Source organism: Notolepis coatsorum (assembly GCF_963971535.1).
Source record: "Notolepis coatsorum genome assembly, chromosome: 17".
NCBI classification, from domain to species: domain Eukaryota; kingdom Metazoa; phylum Chordata; class Actinopteri; order Aulopiformes; family Paralepididae; genus Notolepis; species Notolepis coatsorum.
Window position 1 is genome coordinate 18,523,129 of NC_140181.1, and position 24,907 is coordinate 18,548,035.

At 48.5% G+C, this 24,907-nt stretch overlaps 1 protein-coding gene across 1 annotated transcript; it reads left to right on the top strand.

Moving 5' to 3' along the window:
- Positions 1-4,045: 4,045 nt before the first annotated feature.
- LOC311243955 (transmembrane protein 198-like) lies at positions 4,046-24,631 on the top strand (the record flags this gene model as incomplete). Its single annotated transcript, XM_084333362.1, has 4 exons — positions 4,046-4,202; positions 7,504-8,082; positions 9,539-9,657; positions 24,479-24,631. The coding sequence occupies 4 exons, from the start codon at positions 4,046-4,048 to the stop codon at positions 24,629-24,631; spliced, it is 1,008 nt and encodes a 335-aa protein (XP_084189488.1).
- Between the last annotated feature and the right edge of the window lie 276 nt (positions 24,632-24,907).

Here is a 24,907-nt window from a genome sequence, read left to right on the forward strand (position 1 = left end):
AAGAAGGTAAACATCTCCATAGGCTTTCAACGGTGGCAGACTGAGTATATTGATGGATATAACCCATGGCGCCCAATGTGTTATGCCAGTGTTTTACAAATTATTGTAAAAAAATAAAAACACACAAAAGTTTTTATATCTTATATCAAATGCAACGTGGATTTTTATGGGGGGGTTATTACAGGCTAGCATAATGTCAAGTATTAGCAACACCAACAACACTGATTTTGATGGATTCTTTAGTTTTTTGTAATGTCAAATTGAAAAAAAATACTCACTCTTACCATTAGAGAACTAAATTATCCTCTTCAAAAACGCCATAAAAATATGATATGCTTTTTCTTTCATAAATCTTTTATTCAACTTCAGCCCTGATCATAACCACCACATATTCAATACATTTTCGAATGTTAACCCTTTAAATGCCAGTGTGTGTGATGGCATCACAAATTATTGTTAAAAAAACACAATTTTTTTTTATATTTTCAATATATCAAATGCAATGTAGATTTTTCTGGGGGGATTATTACAGGCTAGCATGTGTCAATGATTAGTAACAACACTGATTTAGATGGATACTTTGTTTTTAAGTGGGAGTATCTAATTTTTTATCTGACATTACAAAAAACCAAACATCTAAAAATACAAATGGTTATGATCAGGACTGAAGTTGAATAAAAGATGTATGACTGTTTAGACTGCATTACTCTCTGTCTGTTTTTTATACTTTAGGAGCACTTTTTTTTGCTATGCGACTTACTGTGAAGCACTGGTTGACAAGTGTCATGTCTAAATGTGCTATAATTAGATTGATTTATTGTCACAGTGATTTCCTGGTTGTTCCCCACTTAGGTTATCTAACTATCGCGTCGCTGCAACTAGAAACACTGGCCTGACCTGCTTCTAAGTTATGGGGCCTGACAAAAACAAAATTTTATTAAATTAGATTGATCGTCAGTGATTTACTGGTTGTTCCCCACTTAGGTTATCTAACTATCGCGTCGCTGCAACTAGAAACACTGGCCTGGCCTGTTTCTGTACCTGGCACGGTGGTGTGCATGCTATACTATACAATCTACAGTTATACTATGTGTCCTTATGCTAGCTTGCTATATCCATCTGTTTACTATACAAGAACCCCCCTCACCTGGCAGCCCCCCTCACCTGGCAGCTCCCCTCACCTGGCAGCCCCCCTCACCTGGCAGCCCCCCTCACCTGGCAGCTCCCCTCACCTGGCAGCCCCCCTCACCTGGCAGCCCCCCTCACCTGGCAGCTCCCCTCACCTGGCAGCTCCCCTCACCTTGCAGCCCCGCTCACCTGGCAGCTCCCCTCACCTGGCAGCCCCGCTCACCTGGCATCCCCCCTCACCTTGCAGCCCTGCTCACCTGCATGGTAGCCCCTCTCACCTGGCAGCCCCCCTCACCTGGCAGCCCCCCTCACCTGGCAGCCCCCTGTAGTGTGATAGTGAAAGGTTAACCTTCTGTAGTGTGGTTGTGAAATGGTTAACCCTTTGTCGTGTGGCAGTGAAAGGGTTAACCTTCTGTATTGTCGCAGTGAAAGGGTTAACCTTCTCTGTAGTGTGGTAGTGAAAGTGTTAACGGTCTGTAGTGTGGTAGTGAAAGGGTTAACCTTCTGTAGTGTGGTTGTGAAAGGGTTTAACCCTTTGTCGTGTGGCAGTGAAAGGGTTAACCTTCTGTGGTGTCGCCACTCGCCGTGAAAGGGTTTAACCCTTTGGTAGTGTGGTAGTGAAAGGGTTAAACGTCAAAAAGCTGTGACATGGACACGTAAAATACGTGGGCTTACCGGCCTACAGTATGAGAAGAACTGTGTTGACTGAGAGAGAGAGAGAGAGAGTGTGTGCTCTCTGGCCTTGGACTTGGCATCGGCCTCGTCCCGTCACTGTCCAGCACGCTTCTGACTGGGACAGATGGTCCCTCTCTCACAGAGCGCTGTCAGCTGTTCACAGGAGCACAGATGAGGGACTTATGCTGCGTCGGTCACAGAGTCCAGTGGGCAGCGAACTGTACAGCCACAGGACAACTAGCTGTACCCTGTTGTAGCTGTACTGGGTGTTTTTCTCTTCTCCTGGATACCGATATAAACATGTTTGTTCTTTAGAGACATGCCTCGCTCCAGGTAGGTTACTGTACATGCTGGTGATGTTTTTCCTGTGGTGTTTGTCATACATGTGATATTTTTGTTTGTCTATGATGATTTGCTCTAGTGGGGGGGGGGGGGGATCGCTACAGTTGATTGTGACACATTTTGAATGATAGGATAGAATTAAATTCTGCTGCTTTGTAGATGATCAAATTATGATATTTGGTGGTATTCTGTTTAAAATGACATTTTCACAAAAAACAATGTGATAAAGGCCTACCGCCAAAACACGTTTTAATACCTGTGCTATAGGTTTAAAACAGCTTGTCAAAAATGTGTCTTGTCAAAATATTGTTTAAAACATATAATACAGTATATTCACAGACATGTGAGGTGAAAACTATAGTTGATTAGGCCAACAATGTAACAGAGATCCTTTAGATAGAAAGTGAGGGTGTTTTCTGTAGGCTGGGTGTAGGCAGCATACACACAGACAGGTAGCACAGCAGGACCGGAGTCTTACTGACCAGATAAAGCTCCTATAATTCCATTTGCTGACCATGGGATCTCAGCAGCTTTAGGAGAACCTTCGGTTAACGTACACTATACAGTTAGACGGTCTACAGAGCACGATAAGGAGAGCGCAGCACAGTAAAGCAGCTGCAGGTTTCAGGTCCAACCACCTTTAATAAGAGCACAGCATCTCATTAAACATGTAATGGTTGCACTGCAGTGCAACGCGGACGTCCCGGGTTCGACTCCCGGACCCGGAGACCTTTGCCGCATGTCTTCCCCCTACGTCTTCTCCCATCCTTCCTCTCTGACGGGCCTATCCGGATAAAGCAATAAATGCTAAAAAAGTTATCAAAAAAATATTTAAAACATGTAATGGTTAGCGTGACTTTACGTATTCATAATACGTGGCCTAATTAATGTCTTCGCTGATGATCGTCGTCACAACAAATGGTTTCTTTAAGTGACAGTAAGCCTATTGTAGCCTGCTCTACGTGACGCAAAGCTGCCGTTTCCCGCTCGCAGACCTCGGAACGCTGTGTTCTATTGACGGCCTGTTTGTTTGCTTAACATTGTTCGCCGAGCCGAGCACTTGACCACACGGTCAGAGAAACGGCGAGTCTCTGCGGCCAACGGTGGCAACCCGTCACTTCCTGCATCCTGCACTCAGACAAAAGGGTCAGGAGTGTAGCGTGAACTCAGAGGGGATCCCTGGTTTCCTCTCTCTGGATCCTGGAGAAAGAGAATAGTGCACGAGAGAGTGGGAAAGAAACGAGTCCCCTCGTGCATAACATACCATTATATAACAGTTCCGGTTAGTTCCGTTTATTTGAAGCCGTGTCAATGTCATGGGACGCCTCGGAGGTTGAAATAGAGAGACTGGTCGATGATGTCGTGAGCATATTCTGTACACAAGTCGTATATAATGAGAAGCTAATGAGGATAAACAAACAAGCAAACTCTAGGGGACCAAGTAAATAACCTTTGAATCCAAGTCATCCTGTTACAGAGCTGAATATACCCCCCTCTGTTCGCAGGTGCAGGACAGGAAATGGTTTATTACTCATTCTTCACTCAGGAGGACCTTCCTCTTGGCTTGGGCGCTAGAAACATTCCAACGTTTCCCCGTCAAGGAATAAAGCAGCACAGTCCTCGCCAGGCCAACCCAGTAACATCCAGGCCAACCCAGTAACTAACATCCAGGCCAACCCAGTAACTAACATCCAGGCCAACCCAGTAACATCCAGGCCAACCCAGTAACTAACATCCAGGCCAACCCAGTAACTAACATCCAGGCCAACCCAGTAACATCCAGGCCAACCCAGTAACTAACATCCAGGCCAACCCAGTAACATCCAGGCCAACCCAGTAACATCCAGGCCAACATCCAGGCCAACCCAGTAGCGCCACGACAGTAATACTCATCTAGAAGATGGCCGACACTTCGCTCTATGTCACGGAGCAGCCGGCGGCCACCTTGGCAGAAGGGGACGACACATGCGATCTGGAGATGAAGAAGACCTATGAAATCATCCCGTGCATCATCTGTTCCATAGGCCTCCTGTTAGGACTCATCTACTGCTTCCTGGGTAAGCAGCAGCACTAACATGTGAACGTACACGGTTTAGAGACTGTAGTAAGGCAATGACAATTAGAACCACAAGAATGCACTCGGTAGACTGCAGTGCAGACCGCTCCACCAAGGCTTAACAATCTCCCCACTTTGCCGTTATTTTCACATTCAATGTACCACCGGGTAGATGCCGGAAACAAGAGTTGTTCGATTCTGTTGACTTTTAATTCGTGTTACTGTATTCCTTCAGGATAGGACTCTGCGTTGTGTCGTTTGTTGATGAAGAAAAGTCACTATAATTAAATCTCCCCTTGAGATAATATGCGACACACAAGCTCCGGTAATTCCTTGTTAACACATGTTTATTGACATAAACGGTGACAAAGATCATTGAACAGGGCAGTGGATATACTCTCTCCTCCAATCTCAATACAGAAGTGCCATGGTCCTCTCTTTCCCAGGCCTGATATCACCCCCGTTATCACCCCCTCCCATGAGAGTCGGTTAGTAAGTCAAACTTAATTTTATAGCGCCCTTCTCAGCACGAGTGCAGAGTGCTTCACAGCATTTTAAAACATCAGTAAAAAATACTTTCTGACAGGTGGCGAGGAGCAGGTAAGCAGCTGCAGAACGGAGCTCCCGGTCCAAAATTCAAGAAAGGTAATAAAAAGTTACAAAAGAACGATGACAAGACCCAGTGCACAAAACTCGAGGAGAAGTGAGAGAAGAATGACCCCCGACAAAGAAAATACAACGAAGGGAAAGGTACAACACACGGGGGTGACGCAGCAGGTATGGGCCTGGCCGCTTAATCATTTTAGGCAACCAGCTTGCGCCTAGCTACGCCCCCACGGCGACGCGGCAGCAGCAGAGCGGCCACGGAGCTCTGCCGCGGCATTATGCAGCCGTAATCCCCCCTCTTTTAACATTGATGGTTAGCTCAACTGGTTTGCCGCCTTGCTGTGGATCCTGTGGTGCGTTGGTGACAACTTCGAATCCCTTCAATTTTTTTTTTTTTTAACATGCATTCTTTCGCCGGCATTGTTTCGGAGTTGGTTAAGGTTAGGGTTAAGTTTAGGCATTGTTTCGGAGTTGGTTAAGGTTAGGGTTAAGTTTAGGCATTGTTTCGGAGTTGGTTAAGGTTAGGGTTAAGTTTAGGCATTGTTTCGGAGTTGGTTAAGGTTAGGGTTAAGTTTAGGCATTGTTTCGGAGTTGGTTAAGGTTAGGGTTAAGTTTAGGCATTGTTTCAGAGTTGGTTAAGGTTAGAGTTTGTCGCAGAGCATGGCAATAGAATGCAGCCTATTTCCGCACTGCCGCTGTCTCGCGCTGCCGCGGTCACATGGGCGTCGTGGCCAATCAGAGAAACGCTGAACACAAGTTGGTTGCCTAAAATGTTGACGCGGCCTGCCTGAGTCAAATTCCCGGTAGGAATTGTTGGACAATAATAGGGGCATTGGAGAATCCCCACTGGGGTATCTCCGTCGTTATAGGAGGGGCCCTCTCCAGGAGAGCCTTACCCCTCCAGCCCGCCAGCGGGGGTAAAAACCTGGGAAGTGCCAATTGTCTTTAATCCTTTTTCTTTTTCTGAGTTATGTTAGAATAGCAGTTGCTCTAAATGTGCACATGTACAATTGTGAAGGACAAGAATTCAAAATGTTGGACATGAAGAGGGGCTTGGAGAATCTCCTTGGGGGGATATCTCCGGCTCTAGGGGGGGGGGGGGGGCTTCTTCAACAGGAGAGCTGATTCCCCTCCAAACCGCCAACGGGGGAAAGAGTGCTAGTCATATGGCTTATTTTATCTTCATTTCATTTTTCTTATTGTGTTGTCAGTGTTATTTTTTCATAAATGTATATAGTGATATCAGTGACATGGGAGGTACAGAGGTGGGCGGGCTGAGTTCAGTGGGGGGGAATGAATGGGGGTCAGAGCGGCTGAGCTTTGCCCAATGGGGTCCTGTGTTATGCAGAGTCGGTGGGCGTGGGGTGGGGCTCTTGGTGACATGGGAGGTAGCGGGCTTGGCTCGGTGGGGGGGAGAATCGGTCCCTCTCCTCTACTGGGCCTGCCCCAGTTGATTCAAGGAACCCGTGTGGCTGGGGGCCCGGCTCCGCGCACATCGGCCTGGGATATATGGGAGTTCTACGGGCTTGGCTCAGGGGGGGGAAGGTCGGGGGGGGAGCCATCGTCTCTGCGGTTTGGCCCTGGGAGAGTGGGGTCTCGTGGGTTGTGGGTTCGTGGTGCGTGGGATGGGGTGCTTGGTGACTTGGGAGGTAGCGGGCTTGGCTCAGTGGGGGGGAGTACCTCCCCTCGCCCCTCTACTGGGCCTGGCCCAATCAAATTCAAGGGACCCGTGTCGCTGAGTGCTCGGCCACGCGTGGGACGGACCTGGGATGTGGGGGAGCTCGGTTTCTAGGGGTGGACGGCGGGGCCCCTCTTATGGGGGTATAAGCGGCTGAACGACGGCATTTTCAAGGGACCCATTTTTGTATATTGTTATGTTATGGATGTCATTGTAAGTATTGTCTAAGTGTTATATGTCTATAAATGTTCAATACGAATTTAAGTTTTAAATAAAAAAAATTTAAACTTTCTTTCGACACCATGTAGCTTGTTGATTTTATGATCTTATTGTGTTATTGTTGTATCGTTTTGTTACTGTGTCCTTTGCTTTTAAATACTTTTAAGTACTCTCATCTATTTTAATTTTCATTGTTGCCTATGTTTATCTGTTTATTTTCTCTCTCTCTTGTTCTTTTGTCTATTTTTTTGTGCTGCTTATAGTTTTTTAATTATGCTCCCTCTGTACAGCACTTTGTGCCCCTGTGGCTGTTAAAGCGCTTTATAAATAAAGTTGGATTGGATTGGATACAAGAAATATAGAAATGTGAAGAGAAGAAAAAACAACCTAGTGAGTAGCAGATTACCCATGGAGTCTCTGGATTGTCCAGAGATCTAGGTTTATCAATCTGCGCATGCGGAGTTCGGGGAGTAGGTGCAAAAAAGTGACTATAGCTCGGCAGAGAAAGTGCCGCTCGACTTGGGATTGGTCTCTCCGTGTTCAGGAGACTCAGCCGTATAAAAGTCTATTGGATCATGTCTCCAGCGCCCCCCACAGCCGTAACTACAAGTCTAAAACCACTTAATGACAAGGCTCTCATCCACATTCCTTCATTTTCTCCCCCCGCTCTCTCTCCCACAAGCTCAATGTAATGCGGAAGTGCAGTGGTCACTGTAGTTTTGTTATAATACAGTAAATGATCATTACCTTAATCATTGCTACTCTATATATATATATATAAATCTCTCTCTCTCTTTAGGATACCGCTGCTTCAAGATGGTCATGTTTCTCTCCGGCTTCGTGTTCGGATCGGCCGCCGTCTTCCTCCTGTACCACAAGGAGCCTGTGCTGGGCACTCAGCTGGGGCTGGAGACCCGGGCGGGGATCGGCCTGGGGGTGGGCGTGCTGTGCGGCCTGGTGACCATGCTCGTCTGCACCATGGGCCTCTTCCTCACGGGCCTCCAGCTGGGGTGTCTGCTCACCCTCGCCGGCCTGCTGGTCATCGGACAGTTCTGCAGCCCGCCGCCCGTCTGGGCCCCCCTGGGCGCCCTGCTGGCCACCAGCGTGGTCTGCGCCCTCTTCACGCTTCAGTGGCCGAAGGCGTTCACCGTGATCGCCACGTCGGCGTTCGGGGCGACCGCCGTGACGGCGTGCGTGGATTACCTGGCGGAGGCGTCCAGGCTGGCCGGTCACGCCCGCGACCTCCTGAGTCAGGTGCCCCCGCCGGGGCCGCTGTGCTGGTTCAGCTGGGCGATCGCCGGCGTCTGTCCCGCTTTGAGCCTGATGGGGGCGCTGGTGCAGTGGAAGCTCACGGCCCGGGGAGCGTCCCACACCAAACGTGAGTGGTGTTTTCCAGAGCACAAATGAACCCTTTCACTGCGACAACACAGAAGGTTAACCCTTTCACTGCCACACAACAGCAGGTTAACCCTTTCACTACCACACTACAGAAGCCGTCTGTAGTGTGATAGTAAAGGGTTAACCTTCTGTAGTGTGGTAGTGAAAGGGTTAAATCCCTTCCATAACATGTACTTCTTCATCCTTGACAATATATAACGGTCTCTAATCCAATTTCTCTCGCATGGATTCAGCCTCTGACTGACCAGCCGTAGTAACGCCTACACCTATTGCGTTATTCTGTGAATTATGGAAGTAATTATGTAATGTAATGCTGAGACCATTTATCGATTTATCGATAATTATCGATAACTGAGTGAAATCGATAAGTGGCATCAAATAGTAGCTTTCTTTTCTTTTTTTTTATACTTTATACTAAAATACTAGGTCTTGTGGCATGTTTTAGTTAAATCCCCATTTCATGTAAATTCAGTTGAATTGCAACTCTGCACTGTGCATTCAATATGCAGTGCACTCCTCCATCACATCCAGAGACCACCAACTATAAAATGAGAAGGATCACTGTGGTAGTTTTGAATAGGGAAATCTGTAACACTAAAGATGGCGGCAACAACAAAGAATTGCTGCAAAACAAACATACATTTGTTGTTTAAATAATACACCTTTCTTTTTAAATACTAATATGGACATTTATCGATAATTTCTACCCGATTTATCGATTCTTCTAAATGGCATATCGTCTCAGCCTTAAGATTCAAGATTCAAGATTCAAGAAGTTTATTTGTCACATACATACCAGGGCATACAGTGAAATGCGGGTGGCCATGCCCGCTTTGATTGTGCAATAATACAATAGTAAATTAAATAAGTAGAAGATAATAAAATAGACATAAAATAGACATGATAAAAATAGACATGTTGAAAGTCCTGATATAAATGCAATACACTGTTAGCTATGAATTAAGGCACTGGGTCCTATGTACACTACTATACAATACAGTTTTTACTCTATATCCTTATGCTATACTTGCTATTTCTAAACTATACTATACAAGAACCACAACAGTTCTTTCCTTAAAGTGACCTTTTTTTCCTCTTTCCTTTAAAGTGTCCTTTCCATTGTGTTTAAAGTGACCGTTTGTGTGTGAGCGAATGCAGCATGTGTGTTGTGTGCGTGTATGTGTGTGCTCATGTGTACTTGTGTGTGGAGAGTTCAGCGTTCAATGTTCTGATGGCCTGGGGGAAGAAGCTGAGCCTGAGTCTCTCTGTTCTCTCTGTATGCAGCAGCTTGAACAGGCTGTTGTTGGGGTGGTGAGGGTCTTTCATTATTCTGCAGGCTCTGGATTTGCACCTCCTGTTATATAAGTCCTGCATGTAATGCAATTAATTTCCCTCCCTTCTCCGTCAACCTTTCCCATCCCGCTTTTGTTCCCCAGCTGCGAACAAAAAGCACCAGCAGCCGCTCCAGACGACACGGTTGCGGTACGGAGCGTCCGGGAGACGACGCAGGAAGCCTCCGACCCTGAAGCGCTACGCGGGAGACGTCCTCGCCCCGGTGAGTGGCCGACACCAGCGGCGACAGTGGCTCGGGAGGTAGAGCATGTCGTCTGGTAATCTGGAGGTTCCCGGTTCGATTCCCGCTCCTCCCTTGAGCAAGACACTTAAATGGTAAATGGCTGCTTTTTTATACAGCGCTTTTATCCAAAGCGCTTCACAATTTGTTCCTCGCATTTTACCCATTCACTCACACACCGACGGCGTGCAAGGTGCCGACCTGCTCATCAGGAGCAATTAGGGGTTAAGTGTCTTGCTCAAGGAAGGACACATCGAACCGGGAACCTCCGGATTGCCAGACGACTGCTCTACCTCCCGAGCCCCTTAGTTCGCCCCTTAACCCCTACCTGCTCCCGATGAGCAGGTCGGCACGTGAATGTGTGAGTGAATGGATCAAATGTGTGCAACAAATTGTAAAGCGCTTTGGATAAAAGCTGCTATATAAATGCAGCCATTTACCATTTATTGTCGCTACCAGAAAGACAAAGACTGCAGATGAAAAGTGGCCCAAATCTGATTGCTTTGCTCATTATGTGACTCAGACAAAGAAGACCTTTTCATTTGACTAGTGATGGGTACCGGCTCTTTGAAGGGAAGTACGGCTCTTTGAAGGGAAGTACGGCTCTTTGAAGGGAAGTACGGCTCTTTGAAGGGAAGTACCGGCTCTTTGAAGGGAGTGAAGGGAAGTACGGCTCTTTGATGGGAGTGAAGGGAAGTACGGCTCTTTGAAGGGAAGTACCGGCTCTTTGAAGGGAAGTACGGCTCTTTGAAGGGAGTGATGGGAAGTACGGCTCTTTGAAGGGAGTGAAGGGAAGTACGGCTCTTTGAAGGGAGTGATGTGAAGTACGGCTCTTTGAAGGGAGTGAAGGGAAGTACGGCTCTTTGAAGGGAGTGAAGGGAAGTACAGCTCTTTTTATTTTTTTTATCTACTTTTTCTCCCATTTTCTATTTTTTATCCCATCCCAATTTCGTATCGTCCTATTCTACCCTCCCCTGTCTCGAACGCTGTTTGGCCATGCCCCCCACAAGCCGGCTGTAATGTGGACGAAGCCATACATTGCACGAGTCCCCTCCGGTACTCGAGGTAGCAGCCGTCGCATCTTTTCACCTGCACAGCGCGATCTTTCAGCGTCGGGGGTCTGCGCTTTGGAGGGACGCCGCCCCCGTCGCTTCCTGATTCTACTGCGCAGGCGCACCAACCGACCTGTAGGAGTCGCTGTCCACAACGTCCGATCCCCACCCATCAGCTTCCTACCCCCTAATACTGCCAAATGTATTAGTATGAACGACCAGCAAAGCTGAATGCAATGCGGAGAGCTGGGCTCGAACCCAGCGTCTCCTGCATTGGTGGTGAGCGCCTTGCCCACTGCACCACCTAGCCGCCCTGGGAAGTACAGCTCTTTGAAGGGAGTGAAGGGAAGTACGGCTCTTTGAAGGGAGTGAAGGGAAGTACGGCTCTTTGAAGGGAGTGAAGGGAAGTACGGCTCTTTGAAGGGAGTGAAGGGAAGTACGGCTCTTTGATGGGAGTGAAGGGAAGTATGGCTCTTTGATGGGAGTGAAGGGAAGTACGGCTCTTTGAAGGGAAGTGTGACTCTTTGATGGGAGTGAAGGGAAGTATGGCTCTTTGAAGGGAAGTACGGCTCTTTGATGGGAGTGAAGGGAAGTATGGCTCTTTGATGGGAGTGAAGGGAAGTACGGCTCTTTGAAGGGAAGTACGGCTCTTTGAAAGGAGTGAAGGGAAGTACGGCTCTTTGATGGGAGTGAAGGGAAGTACGGCTCTTTGAAGGGAGTGAAGGGAAGTACGGCTCTTTGAAGGGAGTGAAGGGAAGTACGGCTCTTTGATGGGATTGAAGGGAAGTACGGCTCTTTGAAGGGAAGTATGGCTCTTTGAAGGGAGTGAAGGGAAGTATGGCTCTTTGAAGGGAGTGAAGGGAAGTACGGCTCTTTGATGGGAGTGAAGGGAAGTACGGCTCTTTGAAGGGAGTGAAGGGAAGTACGGCTCTTTGAAGGGAGTGAAGGGAAGTACGGCTCTTTGATGGGAGTGAAGGGAAGTACGGCTCTTTGAAGGGAGTGAAGGGAAGTATGGCTCTTTGAAGGGAGTGAAGGGAAGTACGGCTCTTTGATGGGAGTGAAGGGAAGTACGGCTCTTTGAAGGGAGTGAAGGGAAGTACGGCTCTTTGAAGGGAGTGAAGGGAAGTACGGCTCTTTGAAGGGAGTGAAGGGAAGTACGGCTCTTTGAAGGGAGTGAAGGGAAGTATGGCTCTTTGAAGGGAGTGAAGGGAAGTACGGCTCTTTGAAGGGAGTGAAGGGAAGTACGGCTCTTTGAAGGGAGTGAAGGGAAGTACGGCTCTTTGATGGGAGTGAAGGGAAGTACGGCTCTTTGAAGGGAAGTATGGCTCTTTGAAGGGACTGATGGGTAGTATGGCTCTTTGAAGGGACTGATGGGAAGTATGGCTCTTTGAAGGGACTGATGAAGAGGTACGGCTCTTTGAAGGGAGTGATGAAGAAGTACGGCTCTTTGAAGGGAGTGATGAAGAAGTACGGCTCTTTGAAGGGAGTCATGAAGAAGTACGGCTCTTTGAAGGGAGTCATGAAGAAGTACGGCTCTTTGAAGGGAAGTACGGCTCTTTGAAGGGAGTGATGAAGAAGTACGGCTCTTTGAAGGGAGTGAAGGGAAGTACGGCTCTTTGAAGGGAAGTACGGCTCTTTGAAGGGAGTGATGAAGAAGTACGGCTCTTTGAAGGGAGTGATGAAGAAGTACGGCTCTTTGAAGGGAGTGATGAAGAAGTATGGCTCTTTGAAGGAAGTGATGAAGAAGTACGGCTCTTTGAAGGGAGTGATGAAGAAGTACGGCTCTTTGAAGGGAGTGATGAAGAGGTACGGCTCTTTGAAGGGAGTGATGAAGAGGTACGGCTCTTTGAAGGGAGTGATGAAGAGGTACAGCTCTTTGAAGGGAGCCGGGTCTGTTGGATCTGTTCCTTTCCAAAAGCCGTTCAAAAGAGGGCTATCGATCGTGAATCAAAATATTTGGTTTATCCGCAGAATAATCACTAGGATAATGATAGAAGATTTGTATCAGATTCAAACTTAGATACTTAAAGCCCCTGAAAATAAAGCCTCAGATCGTTAAAATGTACATGTATGTGGGCGCCCCAGTGGCGAACCACATAGCGCGCTCAGCCGCGACACGGCCGACCCGGGTTCGACTCCCGAACCCGTCGTTATTTGCCGAATGTCTTCCCCCCACTCTGTCTCCCATTCCTCCTCTGTCTCTCTCTACTGGACTGCCCAGTAGCAATAAAGCGATAAAAACGCCAAAAATAAATAAATCTTAAAAAAAATTACATGTATGTATGTAAATGTAAATGTATATCCAACACAAGTGTGATATCAAGCGTCCACCAAAGTTTGAATGAAAAAATATAGGCCTATAGTAAGGCCTATTGTTACGAAGGATCAGATTAAACCGAATATATATATTTATTTATGGATATATATTGAATAGTATTTGTATATCGTTTGATATCCCTTGTATATTCCTTGTACATATACACGGAATATCCCTTTAGCCTACTATAGCCCATAATAGTTCATTCTCTTATTGGACAAAAGGACCAGGCGCCAGGGGACCAGCCCCTGGCGTCAAGTTCAAAGGTACCGACGAGACATGTCCGTACTAGCCCCGGCTCCGCTCAGGGATACGGCTACCGAAATGAGAGTGGCACTATTTGTTCACCGTGCATATAAATATGGCGCAAGTAAATGTAGAAATCCCTTAGTCCTTACCCTTCTACCCAACTTAGTAACAGAACGTGAAGCCTCACCCACGATACCACGTGCGGTGTAGTATGGCCTGTTTGGCCTTAGAATAGCATCGAGACCTCGTGCGAATTAATAGCTGAATTGTCAGAGTTTGGCACTGTACCGTCGAGTGCGACGTATTTCTATTAAGTAATAATAGTCTATCGTGTATGGTGCATCGTGCGGTTAGAGTTCTAAAGTGACCAGCATCTCCAACGCTTCCTCGTGTTATCTAGAGTCTTAACCAGGCTGGGCCGACCACATGGCGCCTTCATCCGAGGAGATCTAGACGAGGACCGAGGGACATGTACACTGGATTACCTACCCGACGACTGCTGAGCCCTATGCGGCTGGAATATATTTGCTTTGGTACTGTGATTTGTGGAGCGGATAATCGCCGACGCCTGTGAGTGTTGGATTTACCCCCGAGAGGAGTCAAGTTGAGTCGGCGCTCAGAGAGACTGAGGTCGCCTAGCTTCTTCTTCATTGTGGAGCTACAGCCTACAAGAGAACCAAGGTGTATTCATCTGCGGATCAAGAGTCTACTGCACTGTCTTCTGTACTTGAAGTCTCCCTAGATATCGTTGACCAGACGGTCTACTACCGACGGCTCTCCTACCCCCCCTACCGGCTTACAACCGGGAGGACCCCTTCCAGAACATCCCGCTATATCATTAAGTGTACCATAGATCTAATTCCCTAAGAGCCAGGTTGTATACTTGCTTCCTGCGTAACCAGAGATTGGACATTCAGTGTTGATTTGCCTACGAGTACTCATTTGCCTTACAAGTGCATTCAAATCATAAATGTAATAGTAAATATCATATGTACCTTTTGCTATATTAAATATTTGATTATTACCTTTGTCTGGAACCGATTTCATTGTGGGAAAGTGTTCATCATATTTAGATATCGTGTACTGTATGGCCAGTAGTTAAAGTACATAAAGCGGTAGTGGTTTAATGATACCATACTTATCAATACAGTCAGGGAATTGTACCCCTCAGTTACAATTGGTCCTTCGAGCCGGAGGGTAATTAGTGTAATATTAATATAGTGGTATTAATATTGAAATGGCCTATGATGAACACTCCACGAAACGGTCCTCCTAAAGTAGAACGCCCGCAGCGTAGACGGCAGCCACCTCAGTACTTAGAGGATTACGCTGCCAGTATACTACCTAGCCTTCTACAAACGGTAAACGCGGTAAAAGTAGAAAGTAAAATTATGTCCGACCCTATCAACCAGGATACCCCGACCACAGAGGCCCTAGTGGGTTCTAATGTAACTGACCAAGCTCACGGTGGGGACCAGGAGGGAACTGACACGACTTTACCCCCCGCCAAGACCGAAGAAGTAGTCCCCGAAGAGCTCCGGGAGGAAGACAACCCTCCAGAGATGGAACTCTGCACGGAACAAGATGAGGAGAGCGCCGAGGAGATAGAGCTCCAGGACTCCCCGCAGGGGAACGCATCCCCAACGAGTACTGCCAGGAGCGGATCACCTCAACCAGCGTCTTCCCCCAGCGAGGCGGACCAGATGCTGGCACAGGCGTTCCTCGCCAGCCTAGCAGCCTCTACGGAGCGCGATCGACTCCAAGCACAGACGCTTAGCGAGCGCGAACAACTCCAAGCACAGACGCTTAGCGAGCGCGAACAACTCCAAGCACAGATGCTTAGCGAGCGCGAACATTCTACCATTGAAAGAGAACGCCTCCAAGCGCAGCAACGGAGCGACGAGGAGCGCATACGTCTGGAGATGAGACGCCTTCAGGCGGAAGAGAATATGGCAAGAGACCGGGCCGACACCCAGCGTGCCGCTGCCGGTGCCCAAAGAGAAGCAGATCTCACCAAGCGCGAAGCCGAGCGCGACAGACTACAAGCGCAGCTAATGGAGCAGCTGATCACCAGGGCAACACCCCCTCCCTCCACAAGGGGTTCCAGGGCCTCGTCAAGACACGGGTCAAGGGCACCCTCCCCTAACCGATTAAGCGACCCTGAGCCCGACCACCAGAGAGAGTCTATACCCCCCTCCGAACTCCTTCCCCGACTGGTCCCAGTGAGACCCAGCTACAAGGAAGGAACGGCGTACACCGCGGAGAGGCTAAATAGACGACTACAGGATCTAGATGACCTGGCAGAGGAAGAAGAGGGAGAAGAGGAGAGTCAAGCCCGACAGCAGCACATTACTCCACAGGACCAGGAGGTCCAGTACAGCCCAGGCTATACCCCCGCGGCTCTGCGCTACAGACCCCCGACTCTATTCACGGGTGAGCATGACGCACGACCAGTCCCGAGGAATAGTACCTGGACCAGCGGGCCATGGTACCCTGCCGGTACCAGCCCACCGAGAGGCGTAAGAGGAGACTCGCCCAGGAGGCCTCTCTTCCAACGCTCACCGATGTGCCAGCCATCCACGGCGTCATACATTGGCACACCGACGTTTCCAGACTTCACCCATGAGAACCGAGCACAGTACACGGAACTACGGATGTGCTTAGAGACAATGATGGTGGATGTAGCTGATGAACGCCACAAGTATGCTATCCTATTGAAGCACCTGAAAGTGCCCAGAGCGCACAACATAGCGCTAGCCTATGCCACCTCTACTACCCCATACACAGCGGCTCTAGCAGCACTAGACCAAAGATATGGACGTATATGGGATTACGTAATACAAGAGATAAGGCATATTGACCGCCTACCCCCAGCAACAGACAATCGCTCACTAGACGACCTGTCTATCAAAGTACAATCCCTGGTAGGGATGCTGGGGGCGCAACGAGAAAAGGGTATGCACGAACTATACGCAAACTCGAACGTCGAGAGGATTTTAGAGAAGCTGCCGCCCGCCCGACAGGAGCGCTTCAGGCGGCAAAGAGACCACCGTGATCCTAACGGTCCCGAGCCATCCCTCCTAGACCTAGCCGACTTCCTGGCGAGAGAAGTCAGCAGCCTACGGTTGGATACGTTCGTGCGGAGCACACCAAGCTCCAGAGAGGGACCTAGGAGAGCAAACGATGGCCGAAGATCGGTGACTGTCATGCACCAATCAGAATCAGTACCGAGCAGCAAGAACCACAGTACCCCCTCGATGAAAGAGAAGTGGAAGATGGTGTGCCCGTACTGCGAAAAGGAACACTGGTTGTCACAATGTGACCTGTTCAAGAAGATGACCGCTGAAGAAGTGAGTCAATGGATAAAGTCCAACAGGCGCTGTTACCGATGTGCGCGCAGTCACATGGCAGCCGAGTGCCGCCTCAAGAAGAGGTGTAGTCGGTGTGACGGAGCCCACCTAGATGTCCTACACGACAGTAACAGAAGAAAGCCTGCACCATCCAGCAGCACAAAGGCAAGTGTTATGTACATTGACCCCGCTAGCAGCAGCGGCGCCCAGGTGCTCTTAAAGGTGGTCCGCGTAACACTGAGTTACCAAGATAAGGTCATGGACACTTACGCCGTCCTTGATGACGGGTCAGAGAAGACCCTTCTCCTCGCGTCCGCTGCGGCCCAGCTGGGGCTGCGGGGGAGCGAGAACCAGATGACGATTCGGACAATAAGAAGAGATCTAAAGACGATAAAGGGCGAGAATGTCTCCTTCACTATCGCAGCAAGCGGGCAGCCAGAGAGACGGTATAGGATTACTAATGCTTTCACCAGCCAAGAAATAGGACTATCGCAGTACACCTACCCCATCGCCAAGCTGATGGATAAATATGTGCACCTGCGTCAACTACCTATCCCGCTCATAGACGGTGCCACCCCGACCCTGCTGATAGGCTCCGACCATGCAGACCTCATAGTCCCGATAGACCGGGTCCATACAGGACCCAGAGGTTGTCCTGCAGCAGTCGAGACCCGCCTAGGATGGACATTACAAGGCCCCCTCGCCAAGTCTCTTAACCGAACAGCAGCCACTAGCTGCCTCCACTCCAGAGCGACAGAAGAAGACACCACACTCCTGCAGCATGTCGAGAGGCTATGGACACTAGAGACAATGCCCTTTAAGAACGAAAAGAAAGACATTCGTTCTAAGGAAGATATTTACGCTATAGCCCTCCTCGAGCAAGGGACAAAGAGAGTCACAGTCAACGGAGTGATGAGATACGCAACTCCACTCCTGAGGCGAGAGGGAATGCCCACCTTTCACGCCACAAAAGAGGCGACGGAGCGGTATCTATTGAACACAGAGCGGCGCCTAGCCAAAGACCCCGCTCAAGAGGCTGTGTACCGCGCTGAGATTAACAAGCTAATCACAGCGGGACACATAAAGAAAATTGACATTAAAGAGGCCGATCAGACGACCGAATCATGGTACGTGCCGCACCACAAGGTCCACCACAACGGCAAGGATCGTATTGTGTTTAACTGCAGCTACCAGATCGGATCACAAAATCTGAATAATCTCTTGCCCGGCCCAACACTCGGCCCCTCTCTACTAGGCGTGCTACTACGCTTCCGCCAGGACAAGGTGGCTATCAGCGGCGACATCAAAGGGATGTTCCTGCAGGTGAGACTAGTGGAGGAGGACAAGCCCCTGCTGCGGTTCCTATGGAGAGAGAGGATCGGAGATGAGCACCCAGCCATCTATCAATGGGAAGTCCTCCCTTTCGGAACCACATGCAGCCCATGCTGTGCTACGTTTGCACTACAAAAACACGTCGCAGAGGACCCAGCAGCAGATGAAGAGGTCCGACAAAGTGTGACAAATAGTTTCTACGTGGACAACTGTTTACAAAGCGTCTCGACGCCAGAAGAAGCCGAGGCTCTTCTACTCAAGCTCCGCGCCTCCCTGATCAAAGGCGGCTTTGATCTCAGGCAGTGGGCCAGCAGCGACCTGCAAGTACTGCGCAGCCTCTCCCCCGAGGACAAGGCAGCGAGCAGCGACACCTGGATGGCGACCATCCCAGGAGAAGCCCAAGAAATGACACTAGGACTAGTCTGGCGCTTCAAAACAGACTCGCTCCACTATAGACACAAACCCCTGACCAAGGAGCAGGGAAGGTCGACGGCAATACCGACCACCAGACGGAGTGTATACAGAACACTCGCCAGACAATATGACCCGTTGGGATGTATTCTACCTTACACCACCAGGGCAAAGATGATTGTAAGAGCGCTATGGGACAAGGACCAGGGCTGGGACGATCCCATACCCGAACACCTTGCATCCACATGGAGAGAGTGGGAGACGGAACTCCGCTCACTCCCAGGTGTTAATATACGCCGCAGCTACCTCCCACCCACAGTGAGGCCAGAGACATGCAAGATGGACCTGCACGTATTCAGCGACGCCTCCGAAGTAGCCTACGGTTCGGTGGCCTACCTGCGTGCCCGAGAGGAGGGAGGAGAAATACATACTGCTTTCATCCTGGCTCGCTCAAGAATAGCCCCACGAAAGCAACAATCTATCCCGCGTCTAGAGCTCTGCGCAGCCCTAGCAGGAGCGCAGCTCGCCACGTTAATCCAACGTGAACTCACCATCCCGGTGCAAAGAACAATCTTGTGGTCAGACTCCACGACAGTACTCACATGGATCCGGTCTGATTCGTGCAGATACAAGGTCTTCGTGGGAATCAGAGTCACCGAGATTCGAGAGTTAACAGAAGTAGCGAGCTGGAGGTATGTGGACACCAAACACAACCCAGCTGACGTCATCACCCGGGGAATGTCCCTGGATGACCTCACCCGTCACAACCTCTACAGTGACGGACCAGAGTTTCTCAAGCTCCCCGAAGAAGAGTGGCCTACACCCACCCCACGGGAGGCGAGTAAAGAGGAGGCCGAAAACAAGAAACCTATGTTCTGTGGATTGAACACACTCGTCTCCACAGACCCCGACATAGACGATTGCCTCACCCTACAGAGTGCGCAGCTAAAGACATTTCTGTGGCACCACCCAGAGGTTCAGCCCACCACTGACATTTCAGCAGCTGACTACGAAGAAGCAGAACTTCTTCTACTACAACGAGCCCAGAGAGACTCGTTCCCCGACGAGCTAGACTGTCTAAAGGGAGCAAAGCCCGTCCCATCAGACAGCAGACTGCTCCACCTAGCCCCCGAGAGCGACGCCCATAGTCTCATCAGAGTGGGTGGTCGTCTGCGGAGAGCCCGAGACTTACCGGATGACGTCAAGTACCCGATAGTCTTGAACAGCCGACACAAGGTCACAGAGCTGATCATAAAGAAATACGACGAGGATGTGCACCACGCAGGGGCAGAGAGAGTCTTCGCGGAGATCAGACGTCGTTATTGGATACTGCAAGGGAGAGAAGCAGTGCGGCGCTCCCAGCGAACCTGTCTAGACTGTCGTAGGTGGCGAGCCCAGCCCAGTATACCCCGGATGGCTGACCTACCTCCCTGTCGCCTCCGACTCGGCGACAAGCCCTTTCACTCCACCGGTATGGACTGTTTCGGCCCGCTGTATATAAAGAAAGGAAGAGGAACCGAGAAGCGGTGGGGTATTGTATTCAAATGCATGACCACCAGAGCGATACATATCGAACTCCTTCCAACCATGAGCACAGACTCATTCCTTATGGCCTTCCGAAGATTCACAGCACGGAAAGGAAAACCGTCTACATTATTGTCTGATCACGGGACAAACTTCAAAGGCGGAGAAAGAGAGCTGAGAGAGAGCTTCCAAGCTATGGGCCCAGAACTTAAGACCCACCTCGCTCCATCCCAGATTGACTTCCAGTTTAATCCCCCGAACGCACCTCACTTCGGTGGAACTTGGGAACGAGAAGTACGTTCTATAAAGACAGCCCTGTACGCCGTGCTTGGGGCCCAGACCGTGGCGGAAGAAGTCTTAATGACAGTCCTCACGGAGATCGAGGGAGTATTGAACTCAAAGCCCCTCGGTTACGTCTCAAGTGATGTAGCAGATGTCGACCCAGTCACCCCCAACACACTCTTGATGGGGCGGCTGGACCCCGCGCTACCCCAGACAATGTACAGGCCTGAAGAAGCGAACGGCCGAAGAATGTGGAGGTACAGTCAAGTACTGGCTGACAAGTTTTGGAACAGCTTCCTACTCCACTACCTACCGTCTCTACAGACCCGCCAGAAATGGGTGAAAGAGAGAGACAATTTGACAGAAGGAACAGTCGTCATGATTATCGACCAGTCACTACCCCGAGCTATGTGGCCGGCTGGCCGCGTAAGCAAAGTGATCACCGGTGCCGATGGAAAGGTCCGAGCAGCTGAAGTGCTCGTCCAAGGGCGGACCTACACCCGACCCGTGGCGAGGCTAATAGAACTGCCAAGGCTCCCCGATACTATCGATGACGACCATGACCCCATGACTTTGTGAACTGACTGACCCTCACAGCGGACATTGAGTAGTGGACAGTGCGGTTAATCTGTCTCTGCTTAGCTAATTAGGTGGGACTAATTAGGGGGCGGCTGTTACGAAGGATCAGATTAAACCGAATATATATATTTATTTATGGATATATATTGAATAGTATTTGTATATCGTTTGATATCCCTTGTATATTCCTTGTACATATACACGGAATATCCCTTTAGCCTACTATAGCCCATAATAGTTCATTCTCTTATTGGACAAAAGGACCAGGCGCCAGGGGACCAGCCCCTGGCGTCAAGTTCAAAGGTACCGACGAGACATGTCCGTACTAGCCCCGGCTCCGCTCAGGGATACGGCTACCGAAATGAGAGTGGCACTATTTGTTCACCGTGCATATAAATATGGCGCAAGTAAATGTAGAAATCCCTTAGTCCTTACCCTTCTACCCAACTTAGTAACAGAACGTGAAGCCTCACCCACGATACCACGTGCGGTGTAGTATGGCCTGTTTGGCCTTAGAATAGCATCGAGACCTCGTGCGAATTAATAGCTGAATTGTCAGAGTTTGGCACTGTACCGTCGAGTGCGACGTATTTCTATTAAGTAATAATAGTCTATCGTGTATGGTGCATCGTGCGGTTAGAGTTCTAAAGTGACCAGCATCTCCAACGCTTCCTCGTGTTATCTAGAGTCTTAACCAGGCTGGGCCGACCACATGGCGCCTTCATCCGAGGAGATCTAGACGAGGACCGAGGAACATGTACACTGGATTACCTACCCGACGACTGCTGAGCCCTATGCGGCTGGAATATATTTGCTTTGGTACTGTGATTTGTGGAGCGGATAATCGCCGACGCCTGTGAGTGTTGGATTTACCCCCGAGAGGAGTCAAGTTGAGTCGGCGCTCAGAGAGACTGAGGTCGCCTAGCTTCTTCTTCATTGTGGAGCTACAGCCTACAAGAGAACCAAGGTGTATTCATCTGCGGATCAAGAGTCTACTGCACTGTCTTCTGTACTTGAAGTCTCCCTAGATATCGTTGACCAGACGGTCTACTACCGACGGCTCTCCTACCCCCCCTACCGGCTTACAACCGGGAGGACCCCTTCCAGAACATCCCGCTATATCATTAAGTGTACCATAGATCTAATTCCCTAAGAGCCAGGTTGTATACTTGCTTCCTGCGTAACCAGAGATTGGACATTCAGTGTTGATTTGCCTACGAGTACTCATTTGCCTTACAAGTGCATTCAAATCATAAATGTAATAGTAAATATCATATGTACTTTTTGCTATATTAAATATTTGATTATTACCTTTGTCTGGAACCGATTTTATTGTGGGAAAGTGTTCATCATATTTAGATATCGTGTACTGTATGGCCAGTAGTTAAAGTACATAAAGCGGTAGTGGTTTAATGATACCATACTTATCAATACAGTCAGGGAATTGTACCCCTCAGTTACACCTATAGTAAGGGGAAATTAGATTGTAAATAAATCATGCTTGTTCCAATGGTTGCAATTTCGGATTAAAATAATTGTATAATGTATAATGGGGGGTTCACATGCTTTCGAGCAACACTGTATTTATTGTACTTATTTTATGCCTATTGTTATGTCTGCACTTTCTACATTGCACTACTTTTATTGTCTTTTATACCTATTATGTCTGCACTTAATGCATTGCTTTTATTCTGTCAACTGTATGCAAATGGTATGCCTATGTTCATGTTACGCTATTTGCTGTGAAGCACTTTGAGCTGCAATCTAACGTTATTATTATTATTTTGCGCTTGAGTGCAGTGAATGATACAATGATACCCCTTTGAATTTACTAGATTCATAACAACTTTTGAGGTGAACAATAAAGTGCATGCAGTATTTAGATTCATAACAACAAGATGCATGTGTTCACGTAAAGGGGAATGGATTTAGGGCAGGCAGTGAAATGGGCACAGCAAACGATAAGAATAACGGCTCCCGCCAAGTATGACTCGGTTCCCTTCGTTCGTACCAAAGAGCCGTTCAAAATAATCGGATCATTCATTCGCGAACACCACATTTTACACTTAAAGGTAGAATCTGCAATGCTGTCAAAACAGTGACCTCTATGGGGAAAAGAGCCCTGCTTGGTATTGCACTTTGTTTAAAATGTTTTTGTTTTGGTCCGATGTTTGGGTTGGAGTTTAGTAACTTATTATAATTTCTCCCAACAAAACGTGTAAACAAAGTGCAATACCAAGTGTGGGCGCTTTTGCCTAGAGGTCGCTGTTTGACAGCATTACAGAGTCTACCTTTAATGATAACTTGCGCTTTAGAAGACATAATTGTAGCTATTTTGCATCAATCAAAAACTCTCTCTCTCATGTGACCGTGTACTTTGGAAACAGAATACCAGTCTGGAGCACATGGCCAAATGTAGAATCAACACTTTTCATTGTATTGTAACAACGACGGATGCCTAGACACGCTAGTCCTAACGGGTCGGACCCTTTAGTTGGTTAGAGCTGTCGCCTGTGGTCTGGGCGACACAGGTTCGATTCCCAGACTGCCCCCTGAATTCACTACATTGGCGTCAGAAGTGGGACGGTGGTCCGCGAGGCGTGAGGGAGCCTATATGAGAACTGAATTAGGAAAAAGGGCTTTTAAATATGCTGCTCCTTCATCCTGGAACAAGATACAGGAGGACCTAAAATTACCAGGACTGGTCACCCTCAGATAATTTAAAGCCATTTCAAAATCCTAAAAATTCAGTTCCCTCGGACAGTGCAACTGTGTTTGATAACTTGCCTGAAATTGGAGCTTGCTAATGAATGTTTTATCTGTATTTTATTGTGATGTTCTTTTTTATGTTGAAACTTTCTGCTGCCTTGCTTGGCCAGATCGCTCTTGAAAAAGATATTTTAATCTCAATGATGCTTATCGTTAAATAAAGGATTTGATTGATTGATTGATTGATTGACGGGGGCGTGCTTCCTGAAGGAGGGGGGTAGTGTAACGACCACCGACGCCTAGACACGCTAGCGCTAGGCTAACGGGTCAGACCCTTTGAGTTGAATAGTTAGCGCTGTCGCCTGTGGTCTGGGCGATACACAGGTTCGATCCCCAGCTGCCCCCACGTAGTTCCTGTTTGCTTAGACCACCCCTTTCCCGCACTTCCCAATCTCAGTTTTGTTTACTCTACAGAGGGTCAAAGTTGTGGAACTCTTTGCCTCCACATATTTTGGAATTTTCTTTTCTTTTCTGAAGTTCAAACGAGCACTGAAATCACATCTCCTAGGTCACCAATATTTCCCATATGGGCTCCCTTTACAAACTGTGGTCTGGTGGCTTGTTGTACTTTGTTATTGTATTTTCATTTTATTACATATTCTTCCTATCATTAGTTGTTTTCTCTATACCCGAAATCGTATTGGCAATGTGGGTGCCTGCTTCGGTGTCTATGTAGACCTGCCTGTGTGTGTTTGTTTGGGGGGGGGGGGGGGGGGGTTATATTTGATCTTGATATAATATCAGTGTAATTTTGCTTCCTGATGAATGCCACATGCAAGGCAATTCTCCTATACACATCCCTTGTGGATTGTATTGTATTACATATGTAATTGTTTTTATATGTGTAAATAAACAAACAAACAAACAAACAAACAAAAAGGTGGAGAGAGGTGGTCAACGTGATGAACATTATGGTTATTTTTTGTTTCGTCTTGCAGAGTTATCTCCAGAGCCTTCGAGAGCGCCAGATGGGAACCGGCTCCTCTACCGACACGAGCCTCAGCACCGCCAAGCACACCGTGGTCGACTACGACTTTGACACGGGTTCCATGGTTCCGCTAACTGCCAGCTCACCCGTCATTACAGTCTGATGGGAGAGAACACACACATACACACAGCTCTAGAGCCTAGAGACCCTCCTAGAGCGCCCTGTCCACTGGGGGAATCCACTACCTGGAACTCTTTCTCTAAAAGTCTCTAAAACTCTTGCCTGGAAACTATTTACTCACTTTTGACTCGTACACTGCTGAAGTCAGCTTCCTCGTTGTCATCATCGTCATCAGCCCATCAGTAACACATACAGTAGAATTATTGGACACCCGGGAGATTAACCAAATCTTTACGACCACTGTTCCCAACGCTCACAC